At 41.2% G+C, this 13,918-nt stretch overlaps 1 protein-coding gene across 3 annotated transcripts in view; it reads right to left on the bottom strand.

Moving 5' to 3' along the window:
- The window catches only part of fhod3b (formin homology 2 domain containing 3b), a 609,516-nt gene that overhangs the window by 54,595 nt on the left and 541,003 nt on the right, over positions 1–13,918 (bottom strand). For all 3 annotated transcript variants that reach the window (XM_060850278.1, XM_060850279.1, XM_060850280.1), the window contains one exon: positions 2,149–2,307. In XM_060850278.1, the coding sequence (XP_060706261.1) occupies positions 2,149–2,307 (159 nt within the window). The remainder of the gene's footprint in view (positions 1–2,148; positions 2,308–13,918) is intronic.

Raw genomic sequence — 13,918 nt, 5'->3', positions numbered from 1 at the left:
GGTTTTGCACTTGGAGACAATGGCAGCAGCCTGAGCGAATAGCAGATAGAGTAAATATTGGGTTATAAACATTTCTGTAAACTGCCCATAAGATAAAAGATAATTGTAAAGAATAGCTACTCAACTTGTATCTACCAGGATACAAGACTTACACTGACAAGGAGATGGACTTTGATGAGATCTTTTCTGGAGATCTGAGCCTCCCAGATAGGTAACCAGAGTGTTCCTGGGAGACAGAAAACAGCTAGAGGCTGTACAGGATTGCAAGTGGGAAGCTTGTGCTCAGACTAGAAAGACCAAATTGGTGAGGAGTGAAAGAAAGGCTGGAATATTTGCCTGGATAGAGAAAGAAGTCAATGGGGAAGCTTACTATGAAAGACCGTTGAATTAAAACATTTCTAAGAATAGATCGAAAGCAAGCATTAGGGAGGCAAGGATCATTTTGCTGTAGTTCCAGGAGAATTGAATATCTATAAACTAGATAGCGAGTCTTCACTTGTGTTATATATTCTGTTCCATAATTAAAAGTATAGAGTGTCTACAAAAATAATGTTAGTCTATAGTGCTTATAGTTTGTTAGTTACAATAAGTGTCTCAAAATGTGAAACTGTTGTTTCATTCTTGAATTGGGAGTGTGAAATTCTTTTAAAAAGTATTTTTTTTAAATAAAGGATTGGAAGGCTTTTTGAACATGGTTTACAATTTCAATCTAGCTGTGCAAACAGAGGAATTTTACCTTGCATGATCACTCAGGTACACTACTTTCTCTAAGTTCACAGTCAACATTTCAGCTCCAATCTCTGCATTATTATAGATTTTCTCACTGACTTTAGGGGCCACCAGTTTTAACTGATCAAATCAGAAAGTGGAGCAGCAGCTTGTTTGAATCAGAAGATTGGAGGACAGCACTGGAATAAGGGATTACTTTCTTCTCATGGTTTATGGAGTCTGAAGTCAGAGTAGAACATTTTTAATTGACCTGCTTGTTTTGGGGAGTCACAGTAGTGAGTATACTCATTTAATATTTCTCCCAAAACATCCACATGAAACAAGCTGCAAAAATATGCAGTTTCATCCAAATAGATTTCAGTGTAAAATGTATCTCTTGTCACACAAGATGTATTTTCTTCACATTACCTGTTACTGCTGTTTCAGATGTGGTGCAAATTAATGAACATATGAACCAAAATAACTTGATGATGCCACTCATTGTGTTGAGAGAGTTGTGAAGGTGAGTAATTGAAATAGGAAGTTCCATCAGGGAGGTAATCATAGGCATTCACTTATATTTCGGCCCACATTGTGAATTACAGAAATTTCAATACCCTACAATACACTTAAAAATCAGCTGGGAAAATTCTGTTTCCAATGAAAAATTTTATCCTTGGAAGTCACAAGCCCTCACAGTAATGTTTGAATCACCACTATTGCTAATTTGGACATTTTTAAAAAAATGATGCAATGTTGGTTAGATCTTCAGCGCACAGTGCTATGCCTAACCTGGTCGATTTGATGCTAATTGTTAACACAGAAAATCTCCCATAATTGATCAACTAAATTCATTGCCTAAATAAGTGGCTTACACAGGAAGATGGGCACAAGTTTACATCAACTGAATGTACGTTTCTACCTGTTACTTGACCTATCTGACTCAAGGTAATTCATTTTCCACAATTCCAGGTGGAGGCCTGCAACTTTGACCTTTGCCCCTTGGCAGCAGGACTGAGGTGAAAAATGTATTGCTGGAAAAGCGCAGCAGGTCAGGCAGCATCCAAGGAGCAGGAGAATCAACGTTTCAGGCATAAGCCCGTCTCCAGAAACGCCGATTCTCTTGCTCCTTGGATGCTGCCTGACCTGCTGCGCTTTTCCAGCAACACATTTTTCAGCTCTGATCTCCAGCATCTGCAGTCCTCACTTTCTCCTAGCAGGATTGAGGTGTAGGGAATGTTCAAGATATCAAAAGTAAGTTGGTTCCCTTGCACACAAACTGAGATTTTAAGATTTTTGTTGTTCAAAACATGTTGCTTCACCATTTGTTTTAATACCAACTGAGAAATTAAAAATGACGCCAACTGCCCAAACAGGAGGCTTCTCCTGACTGATCCCATTCCCCTATTACACAGAGCGAAAATCCACAGAAATGCTTACCTCTATACCTTCTTTGTTCAAGGCATATTCATCAAAGTTCAGAATTGCAGTTTTGATTGTTCTTGGTGGTGGTAATACGGTCAGTCCGATGTTAATGGCGTTGCTCCGTTTTGAGTCTAACACAATGACTTCCTGTCTCTTCCCATCTGCAGCTGTCTTCTGAGAAAGGAAATTACACATTCACACAGAATTAGACTATGCACATGAAACAGCTTTTGAGTTCTCAGAATGGTGGCTATAGGTTTAGGATAGACCACATTGCTAAGAAATACTAGGATGCAAACGACAGGAGAATGCTTTTCTTGAGCATATATGTTTTCACATGTATTTCTTTTCAAAGAAAGAGGTAAGAAGCTAGGAGCACTGCCTCTGCTGACCTACAATATGCTCATTGCTCTGATCACCAGAACCTTAGTAGAAACCACAGGCTTGACAATCCACGGGAGCCCACTGATCTCCCATAGTAACCCCATCTGAAGATCAGGAAAACCAAATTACTCCACACCAAAAGAGCACAGACGAAGTGTATGGGGGCCAGGAGTTAACTGCATGCCACATGAACACAGGCATACTGTTTCTCTACCATTACCAATTCATAAGGGATAGGATCAGATGTTACATTTTTGGGTCATTGAGTCTGCTTCACCAATGAGATTTTGACTGATCTGATAATTCTCAACTCCACTTTTCTGTCTTTCTCCCCTTAATTCCCTGTATCAGAACAGAATCTGTACAGTGTGGAAACAGGCCATTCAGCCCATCGAGTCCACACCAACCTTCCAAAAAGGTATCCTACCCAGACCCATGCCCCACCCTATCCATGTAACCTTGCATTCCCCATGGTCAAACTGCCTAACCTGCACATCTTTGGACTGTGGGAGGAAACCAGACACAGCACCTAGAGGAAACCCACGCAGACACTGGGAGAACTTGCAAACTCCACATAGACAGTCCTTTCTGCTATGAGGCAGCAGTGCTAACCACTGAGCCACTGTGCTGCCCAACCTTGAGAGTGACTGCTACGTCAACGCTCAAAGTTCGCATACTTCCCTCGAAGACTTTTGCATCCCACTCAAAAGCACACCAAGTCGTGTTCTTTATTATAAAAAATAAAGAATTAAGGAATATTTGGGTTTTGTAGATGATTCCACCTTTGTGCAAATATTCTCCTCGTCCACTGGTTGCTAGATCAACTACGCTGCACAAGTAGAAGAATACTTGGAACTCGTGGGCCGAAGGGCCTGTTCTGTGCTGTATTGTTCTATGTTCTAAACCCAGTTAGCCAAATCAGTAGCTGTGGACCAATTAGCAGCAGAGCAGCAATCCCATCTCTGAATCACAAACTTCTGGGTTCAAAATCTATTTGAGCCTGGGAGCTCAAAAATTACTGCTAAATGTAATGAATTTCTGAAAGAGTACTGCTCTGTTGAAGGTCATACCTTATGGATAAGTACCTGCTGGTCCAAACGGATAAAGATCCCATTGACAATTTTGAAGAACAGTAAGAGAATTATATCTGATGACTAAACCAACAACCATGACAAGCATGAGCACGTAATGGTCATCACTTACATATAGTGGGAGAAAAATGGGAAAGAAGTAATGTCAAAATATGAAGCAGTCGAATACATGAACGATAGACCTGTCAACTCAGATTGACACTGTATCTTGTCCAGAGAAACAGCTTCAAAAATAACTTGAGGGGGAAACACAACTCAAAAGAAGATGGATAAGAATGTGCACTCTTCACGTATGAATGAACACACAGGATCTCATGACCTTACAGGAACCATTCACTTATTAAGAAAACAGTTTTCAAAATGAAAACATACATGCATTTCCAATAAAATAACATCTGTAGGAATGATTTCCTGGTAATTCCACCTGCAGAATATTATAAAGTAGAATGGCTGGAATGCACAAAACCCCACAGACTCTCATTTCAAAGAATATTGTAGGAGAGAAAAGAAAACCCAAAGCAAACACACACTGGCCTTTGAGAGCCATGGGAGTCTTTCAAGACTGAAATGGAAGACTGCAGTTTTTTGGTTCATTGCGACAGTTGTTGACTCTCTCCTTCTGCTTCTCTGCTCACTTCAAATGTACGTTCTCTGCCTGGAAACAGCAGGAGCTTTGCTTTAGAACACAGAAAAAAGGCTGTCAAAGACCCGATAGGAATGAGATTGACATGGAATTGACGAGGGGTGTGACAATAGGACTAACCAGGAATTTCTACCTGACTGACACAACCCACCTGCATTAGGACTGTGCACTTTCCAACACTGAGGATATCGAATCATGCTGGGGCACATTGCTGCTTACCTTTTAATGTCTTGCCAAAGTAACCATTTATCCCAATGGATTAGCAAAGACCTTGAGTGCTTGGGGTTTTACAGTAGAGCTCGACTGTGCCATCATCCACCATCTGTAAATTTATACTTTCCAGCAGGAGTCTGAGTCTCTTTACGTTCCATGGTGGAAAGGACAATTGCTGTATTGCCTAGTCCAGTCAAGGTCAATTGAATCAGCATGGATGAAGGTCTGACTCCAAATGGAACTGTCTTGTCTATATAACCTCATTTCCCATGTCAGGCTATGAATTTCCAAATTAACTATCAGGAAAACCCAGCAACAAAATTCAGAACAGAAATTTTTAAGAATTATATTTGTCTAGAAATAGACTCCACGTTGACACGTGCACTTTAACCAGCAACACATTTTCAGCTCTGACCTCCAGAATCTGCAGACCTCACTTTTTACTCCACGTTGAATGTGCCAAGCCACCCTTTCTTTTCAACAGATGCTAATTGAATGCCGTTTATTAGAGTTGAGAGGTGACCTTATAGAGGTTTATACAGGCTTTCCCCGGGTTATGAACGCCCTACCTATAAAAGCCCATCCTTATGAACTGACCTCTGTACAGCCTATTATTTTTTGAAAAATTGAGTTGGACTAACGAATGGGCAGACTACTTTGTGCAACACTCAAAAAGATTGCATGTTTTCACTGACCAACTAGGGCCTTCTGAAGCTGGAGCAGATGATGCATTTGAGGAAGGTGGCCAGTTATAATGAGAAAAAGAAAACCTATCCTTGATGTTTACTTTAAGAAACTGACTTTAGAAGTAAACCCCCACTTTCCAGCAGCAGAGTCAATCCATGACCCGGCCCATCCTCTCCAGCACCAGGTCCATCCTCCAATTAATAAAGTCCTCTTCATTTATAATTAATGCCCCTTCCGGTATGAAAGGCATCGATTGGGATGAGTGGAAGTGTTAACCTTTAATCATTATCTTTTCTAACAGTTTAAGAAATGTTTCTTTAATTTTTTATATACCTATACACACACACATTCTTTTGTAATTATAAATACTGTACCATTGATAAATTTATTATTACTGTATTTTTATATTTAAGATGTTTTAGGTAAAATATGTACTAAGATAAATGTTTGACTAATTGACGCTAGAGTGTGAACTGTACGTAATTGTTCTGACTTACTTACAAATTCAACTTACGAACAGATTTAAAAACGGACCTCATTTGTAACCCAGGAACTTCCTGTACAATCATGAGGGGTATAGATAGGGTTAATGCTAGGTGTCGTTTCCCTAGGATGGGAGAATTTCAAGACTAGGGGGCATATTTTTAAGATGTGAGAAGACAAGACTTCTAAAAAGACACGAGGGGTCAACTTTTTTTTTTAAAACACAGTGTGGAACAAACTTTCTGGTGAATTGGTGGATGTTGGCACAGTTACCAAGTGTCTTCTAAATGGTGTAAGTACATGAATAGGAGGGACATGAGCCAGGAACAGGCAGGCGGGACTAGTTTGGGATTACAGACTGGTTGCATCGAAGGGTCTGCTTCAGTGTGTATGAGACTATGACATTATTCAATGCCTTACAGAAATCGGGGACACACTTTTAAGCCAGTGAATGGAGGGATCAAATTGACTGCAGCGCTAACTTTCCATCAGTTGGGACTGTAGAAAAGAAATTACTACCAGCAGACCAATGACTGCATCCCCTTGCACCTGTCATAATTATACAAGACTAAGGACAAACAAGTCACCATAAAAGTAAAAAAAAAGCTAATCTTGATCAGGCCAGTCAGACAACCAAAGATGTTGCCATTTTACTGGAGAGGCTTAATGGTTCCAGTTCACTATAAATGTCTCCAGCCCATATGTGCATTTCCCCAGAGGTACATTTTAACACTTCAAACCTTGCTTAGGCATGAATGTACTCAGGAAAATATGCTCCTCACATTTCTGCGACTATGTTGGCAAGGCTAGAGTCTGTGCTTATTTAGAACAGGTGGCTTTTATTGGAAGTAAAATCCAGCACTTACTGGGATCTGAAATCAGAACAGAAAATGCTGGAAAAGCCCAGCAGCTCTGGCAACATCTGTGGTGACAGAAACAGAGTTAATGCTTCAAGACCAACCTAACTCTTCTTGGGAACTTGAGGAGGAGTTTGAAAATTGATGATTTTGGTAGAGTAGAATAAAGTGGGGGAGAAGTAAGTGGAGCAGAAGGAAAGCTCAGGGGGCAAAGTGGGTTAGAGATCGCAGGAGTCACAGTGGGGAGAAAGTGGGAGGGGTGGAAAGACAGAGTGTGGGGGGGGGGGGGGAGTAAGAGGGAAAAAGAAAGAAAGAGAGAGAAGGAGGCGGCATGTAGAGGAAGATGGTCTGGGGGGGCAAATAGCGGGGGGGGGAAAGAGAGAGAGAGAGACAGAGAGACAGAGAAAGAGAGCAAGTGAGAGAGTAAGACGGAGGCAGAGATGGAGAGGAAGGCGGAGTGAGAGGGAGGCAGGAAGAGTGAGAGAGGGAGGTGGAGAGAGAGGGGAAGAGGGATAGGGAGTAGGAGTGGGCAGTACACATATTAATAGGAGAATTTAAGATTTTATTTGGCGGTATGGGTGAATACAGAAGAGTCACACAAATCAAAAAAGGACATAGTTCATGGTTTGAAGTTGTTAAACTTCATGTCAAGTCCAGAGGCTGTAAAGTTTCTAAAATAGAAAATGAGGCACTGTTCTTCTACCTTTTGTTGAGTTTCACTGAAACTCTCGGACAGAATTGTGAACATGAATGCCGGATGGTGCATTGAAATGAAAAACACAGGAGGGACTTGGGATCATGCTTGGGATCAATGGAGGTGACCTGCAAAGTGGTCATCCTGTCTTCTGGTGAAGCCCAACACAAGCAGGAGTCATCGTCGTCATTTGCGTTTTGGCATTTTACAGCATTTGAGAGTCAATATTCAACAACTTCAGACCATGAATGTCAAGCTCCATTGTGTTTTCTTCACCTTTCTCTCTTCGTCTGGATCCCCCCCCTCCTCCTGAAGTGTGATTCTCTTGCAGAACTGACCAACATTCTGCACTACTCTGGAACTATCCCCTCTACACTATTACCGCTTGCTTTTGCTTTTTGCCCTGTGACATCCATGATCTCTAATCTACCTTACTTCCTAGTCTTCCCTTCTGCTCTACTTGCTTCTCCCCATTGTTGTCCACAGTCAAAAACCCATATTTTCTCTTCATTTCTGAAGGGGAGTCATCACACACTGAAACATCAAATGTGTTTCCCTACTACAGCTATTGCCAGACCTGCTGAATTTTTCCAGCATTCCCTTTTCATTATGGATGGTTTTTACTGTACCCATATATTAATGATGGCAACACTCCTGTGTTCATTTTTAGTTCACTTCAGTTGACTGCTCCTCTTCATGAGAGAGTCAGAGCACAATCCAGCTTCAAATGAAACAGAACAAGAGGGACTGTCCTCACCTTGGGCCAACACTTGGACTTCAACACCAATGTGACTCTCTGTTCTGGAGACACTTAAAATTAAGCTGCCACTAATTTAAAGGTTTATACAAGGACTAGCCCTGCTCAAAAGGTTTAAAACTTAAAACAGCTGAGACACCATCCACACAGTGAAATCACAATTTCTGCCAGAATATGACCTGCACCATCTTGTTATTTGTGAAATCAAAATAAAATTAAAGGTGCTGGAAAAACACAGCAGTTCAGGCAGCATCCGAGGAGCAGGATGCTGCCTGAACTGCTGTGCTTTTCCAGCACCACTCTAATCTAGAATCTGGTTCCCAGCATCTTCAGTCATTGTTTTTAACCTAAAACTAAAGGTGGCATTACCACAGAACCCAGAGGGACAGGATGATAAGAAACTGAAGATGCATACAAAAGGAATGAAACTTGGTAAAAGATTTGAAGACATACACAACAATAATGGAGGAAATAGAAGGATATTCGGATTGAGATGGATGAATTAGCATGAGTGGTGTAAACACAGGCATGAACCACCTAAGCTGAATTGACTGTTTCTGTGCTGAACATTTTGAGTAAAAATGAGAACCAGCTCATTTTTGATCTGGTAAGTTGTGTTCAGATCAAATTTTCATCTCGAGAAGACTTGTGGAGGAAATACCAGAAGACAACTTTAAAATTCACAGGAGTTTTTGGAGTAGATTCTGGAAGATCTGAAAATACCAGAGACTTCCAGCAAAGACAATTACTTGGATAAAAGCCACACATGAAGAATTTAAGAGCTGTGAAAGGTCAGAGAGTGACGAGAATTGTAATAGGCTAATATTACTCACGGCAAGCCTTCTCATATTGACCCCATTTAACCACTGCAGCATCCTCAACTTTGCACTGAAAAACTGATAGTTGTCACAGAGTTCACAGGCATTTGTCTTAAATGTAGCTGTAAGATTAACAGCTTTTTACTTTTAATGTAAAAAAAGTCTCTATGAGCAGAAAAGCACAAATGGCTAAACAAGGACTATCAGACCATTAACGACCAACATAACAGAGAGAGGATAGGAAGGGCAAGATTAGTGAACTGTGGATGACAGGAGACTAACCAAGAGGAAAAGGGAAGCGTACATAAGGTCTAGGTAGCTAAGAACAGAACGGGTCCTGGAGGAATATGGGAAGGGTAGGACAAGTCTTAAAACAAGGAATCAAGTGGGCTAAAAGGGGTCACGAAATAGCTTTAGCAAGCAGAATTAAGGAAAATCCCAAAGCATTTTATTCTTATATAAGAAGCAAGTGGGTAACTAGAGAAAGGATTGGTCCACTAAAAGATAAAGAAGGAAGGCTGTGTGCTGAACCTGAGAATGAGTGAGATTCTGAATGATTACTTTGCATCAGTATTCACTGAGGAGAGGGACATGATGAATGTTGAGATTAGAGATAGAAGTTTGATTAGTCTGGATTACGTTGGCATCAGTAGGGAAGATGTGTTGAGTGTGCTAAAGGTTAAGGTGGACAAATCCTCAGGACTGGATGGGATCTATCCCAGGTTGCTGAGGGAGGCAAGAGAGGAAACAGCTGGGGCCCTGACAGATATCATTGTGGCATCCTTAAATACAGGTGAGGTGCCGGAAGACTGGAAGGTTGCTCACGTTGTCCCCATGAACAAGAAGGGTAATAGGGATATTCCGGGTAACTACAGATCAATGAGCCTGATGTTGGGAGTGGGGAAGTTGGAGAGGGTACTGAGAAATAGGGTCTATTTATATTTAGAAAAGAATGAGCTCATCAGTGATAGGCAACATGATTTTGTGCGGGGGAAATCGTGCCTTACCAACTTGAGAGTTCTTCGAGGAAGTGACCAAGTTGTTAGATAAAGGAAGGGCTGTTGATGTCATATACATGGACTTTAGTAAGGCATTTGATAAGGTTCCCCATTGTAGACTAATGGAGAAAGTGAAGTCATATGGTGTGCAGGGTGTTCTAGCTAGGTGGATAAAGAACTGGTTGAGCAACAGGAGACAGAGTAGTAGTAGTTGAAGGGAGTTTCTCAAAATGGAGAAAGGTGACCAGTCATGTTCCACAGGGGTCAGTATTGGGGCCACCGTTGCTTGTGATATACATAAATGATTTAGAAGAGGGCACTGTTGGTATGATCAGCAAGTTTGCAGATGACACAAAGATTGGTGGAGTAACAGAAAGCATAAGGGACCGTCAGAGAATACAGAAGGATATAGATAGACTGGAGAGTTGGGCGGAAAAGTGGCAGATGGCTTTCAATCTAGACAAATGTGAGGTGATGTATTTAGGCAAGTCTAGTTCTAGAGCGAATGAAAACATGAATGGAAGAACCTTGGGAAAAGTTGACGGGCAGAGAGATCTGGGAGTGCAGGTCCATCGTACCCTGAAGGCTACTGCACAGGTAGATAGAGTGGTCAGGCTCAGGCTTGGAGGGCCGAAGGGCCTGTTCATGGGCTGTAAATTTTCTTTGTTCTAGAACATGATCAACACTGATGAATGGATAATTAGAGTTAAACAGTTGTACTGCACAGAAAGCCCTTTAGTCAAACTCATCTGCGCTAACTAGATATCCTAAATCAATCTATTCCTATTTGCCAGCATTTGGCTCATATCCCTCTGAGCTCTTCCTATTCATGTACCCATCCAGGTGCCTTTTAAACATTGTAATTGTACCAGTGTCCATCAGTTCCTCTGGCAGCTCATTCTATATACGCACCATCTTTTGTGTGAAAAAGTTGCCCTTAAGTCCCTTTTATATTATTCTCCCCTTACCTGAAACCTATGCCCTTTAGTTTTGGACTCCCCTACCTTGGCGAAAAGACCTTGGCTATTCACCCTATCCATGCCCCTCATGATTTTATAAACCTCTACAATGTCACCCCTCAGTCTCCGACAGTAAATGCAAACATCCCAAACAGCTTCTTCACCACCCTGTCTACTTGGGACTCCACCTTCAAGGAACTATGACCCTGCACAACAAGGTCTCGTGGTTCAGCAACACTTACCAAGTCCTTGCCATTAATTGTATAAGTCCTGCCTTGATTTGCCTTATCAAAATGCAACATCTCACATTTATCTAAATTAAACTCCATTTGCCACACCTCAGCCTATCTGATCAAGATCTTATTTAACTTTGAGATAACCTTCTTCATTGTCCACTACATCACCAATTTGGGTGTCATCTGCAAACTTACTAACCATTGTTTCCTATATTCACATACAAATCATTTATTTCAATTAATGAGAAGTGTATGAAACAGTCAATTGCTCAACTTACTTGGAGCTGTATGCCCTGCTAATGGTCAACTCACTCAGAAAGCAAAGATAGGAACTAGAAAACTCAGTAGACATTTCTTTTGCTTCTCCAAACTCTGGAAGAGGAAGAATATACACCCCCACACAAAACAAGACTGGACAATGCTACAATCCTCCCTACACCCCTGTAGCACCTGAAGACAACAGGAAGCTGGACATAAACTGGATTTATCAGTACTCTAAGTTCATCCAGTGTAAAAAAAGTCCCAAAATGCATGCTGGTATTCCTGCAAATTGGCCTGATGGGTGCCACATAAAAATACTTGCACAAAATTGTGTTTTTTTCCCAGCAATTCTCCAATAGACTCGTTCATAAAGTATCTAAAGATGCTTTTGGAGGAGTGATTGATTAATTGATAAAGGATAAGTTACCTTACCAAAGATGCAATTGCCTGATAGATATGAACAAGGAGCTATGTTCAGCTCATGGTACTGTCAGTGACAGATACCCAGGATGCATTAGCCTCACTTCCAGTTTAGGGGAACAGAATGCAAGGGGAATTAAGCCAGATGCTGATTGGGAAGAATGCTGCCGCCATAGAGACAACTTAAGATGTCAAACATCTTGCCTTTAGTAGACAGAAATAGGTTACAACATGTGCCATGAAGCAATGAACTGAATAAAATTGGCTGGCACCAGGGCTGATTTTTTAACTGTACTTCAAAATGAATTAAAACATTTTGTTCTATACTTTTTGCTACATTCTGATTAAACCAGTATAAGAATTGCACGGAGATATTTTAAAGTAAGGAGTAGTCGCTGAGTGTGAATAAGGTTTGTCACCCACTATCCGTAGTGACGTCTAGTAAGGCAAATGTAGCAGCAGTCTTAATACACTTAATGAGACAGTGATCATAGCTGTGCTGAACAGCTTCTCCACTCATCAGCATTAATAGGAGGTTGGACTTAAAGAAAATGACAACTCATGTTGTGAAGGCAGTGTTTTGATTTTGGAGGCAGGAGCAGTTAATTAAAACTAAGCAGTTAGTGAGAAATGCAATTATAACAGATTGTTGACCGAATATTGACTGAAAAATCAAAATATTCTTGAGGCATCTCATGCCCCTATTGAGTACCCTTTCCACTATGCTGCTGTAATTCTGTTACGTGGATTCATAAATGTGCAAGGGACACAATTCAAATTTGACAAAATCGGATATTTACAGTCTAGGAAACTGCATTGCACCATTGGATTAAATGTTCCACTGCAACAGAAGGATGCCATTTTGGGTATCACAATGACAGAAACCATCTGCTGAGGTGAAAATGTCATACCTATGTGCGATGCGCATAGCGACAACAACTTGTATTTATGTAGCACGGTGAGCAGAGTAAGAGGTTCCTCAGCAAATGACAGGATAATGAAATAAAATTTGGCACAGTCTCACAGAGAAAATTAAGATGGATGAACAAAAGCTCCATCAACTCAGCGTAAGGAGTATGTTGAGGGGAGACAAGAGGCAGAGATGTTTAGAGCCTAGGTCATCAAAAATACAGGGATTAAATTTGGGCTGACAGGATGCCAAAAATGAGGGCATGCAGAGAACTTGGAGAAGGAGAAAAGATTTCGGAGAGGGGTGATGCCATAGGGATTTGAAAATACGGGGAGAATTTTAACATTCAGGCATTGTTACACTGGGAAGTAGAGGGATGAGATATACATTAAAACATAGCACGGGATGGCTACTTAAACTACAACGAGACTAAATTTTCACCAAGGTTTTCCCACACATCAAAGCATTGATTTCAGATGTACGATGAGGAAGAACGGAACAGTGCTAAGGAGAACATGACAGAGAAGGCACCATTTGGTATGCTTGCCTTTATTGGTCAATGCATTGAGGATAGGAGTTGGGAGATCATGTTGTGGTTGTACAGGACATTGGTTAGGCCACTTTTGGAATACTGTGTTTAATTCTTGTCTCCCAGCTGTGGGAAGGATGGTGTGAAACTTGAAAGGGTAAAAAGAACTCTGCAAGGATGTTGCCAGGGTTGTTGGGTGGAGCTACAGTGAGAAGCTGAATAGGCTAGGACTATTTTTGCCTGGAACAGCAGAGACTGAGGGGTGATTTCATTGAGGTTTGTAAAATCATGAGGGGCATAGATAGGGTAAGCAGACAAGGGCTTTTCCCCAGTGGGGTGGGGGGGGGGGGGGTGATGGGGAAGGGTCCAAGTCTAGTGGGCATAGGTTTAAGGTGAGAGGGGAAATATTTAAAAGGCAGGTCAGGGACAACCTTTTCAAATGAAGGGTGTTGTGGGTATGGAATGAGCTGCCAGGGCACGAGGTAGAGGTGAATACAATTACAACATTTAAAAAGCATCTGGATGGGTATATAAAGAGGAACAGTTTAGAGGGATATGGGCCAACTGTTGGCAAATGATTAATTTGGGGTATCTGGTCAGCATGGACAGGTTGGACCAAAGGGCTCTGCTTCCATGCTATGCAGCTCTACTTTAAGCCCATGAAATTCCAAGATTGGCAGTCAGATACTCACCCCAGGAAAGTCTTCCATAGCATCTAGTCATGGGTCAGGGGTTTTATACCGCAAATTCATTTGAGTGCAGGTTATGTTTTCAGAGTATAAAAAGAAATTTTATAGTCTGGTATTAGAGTAAAGTTAATTACATTTGAAAATTTTTAATTAGAA

The sequence above is a fragment of the Hemiscyllium ocellatum genome, chromosome 34, assembly GCF_020745735.1.
Source record: "Hemiscyllium ocellatum isolate sHemOce1 chromosome 34, sHemOce1.pat.X.cur, whole genome shotgun sequence".
NCBI lineage: Eukaryota > Metazoa > Chordata > Chondrichthyes > Orectolobiformes > Hemiscylliidae > Hemiscyllium > Hemiscyllium ocellatum.
This window is presented reverse-complemented; position numbering and strand designations above follow the sequence as displayed.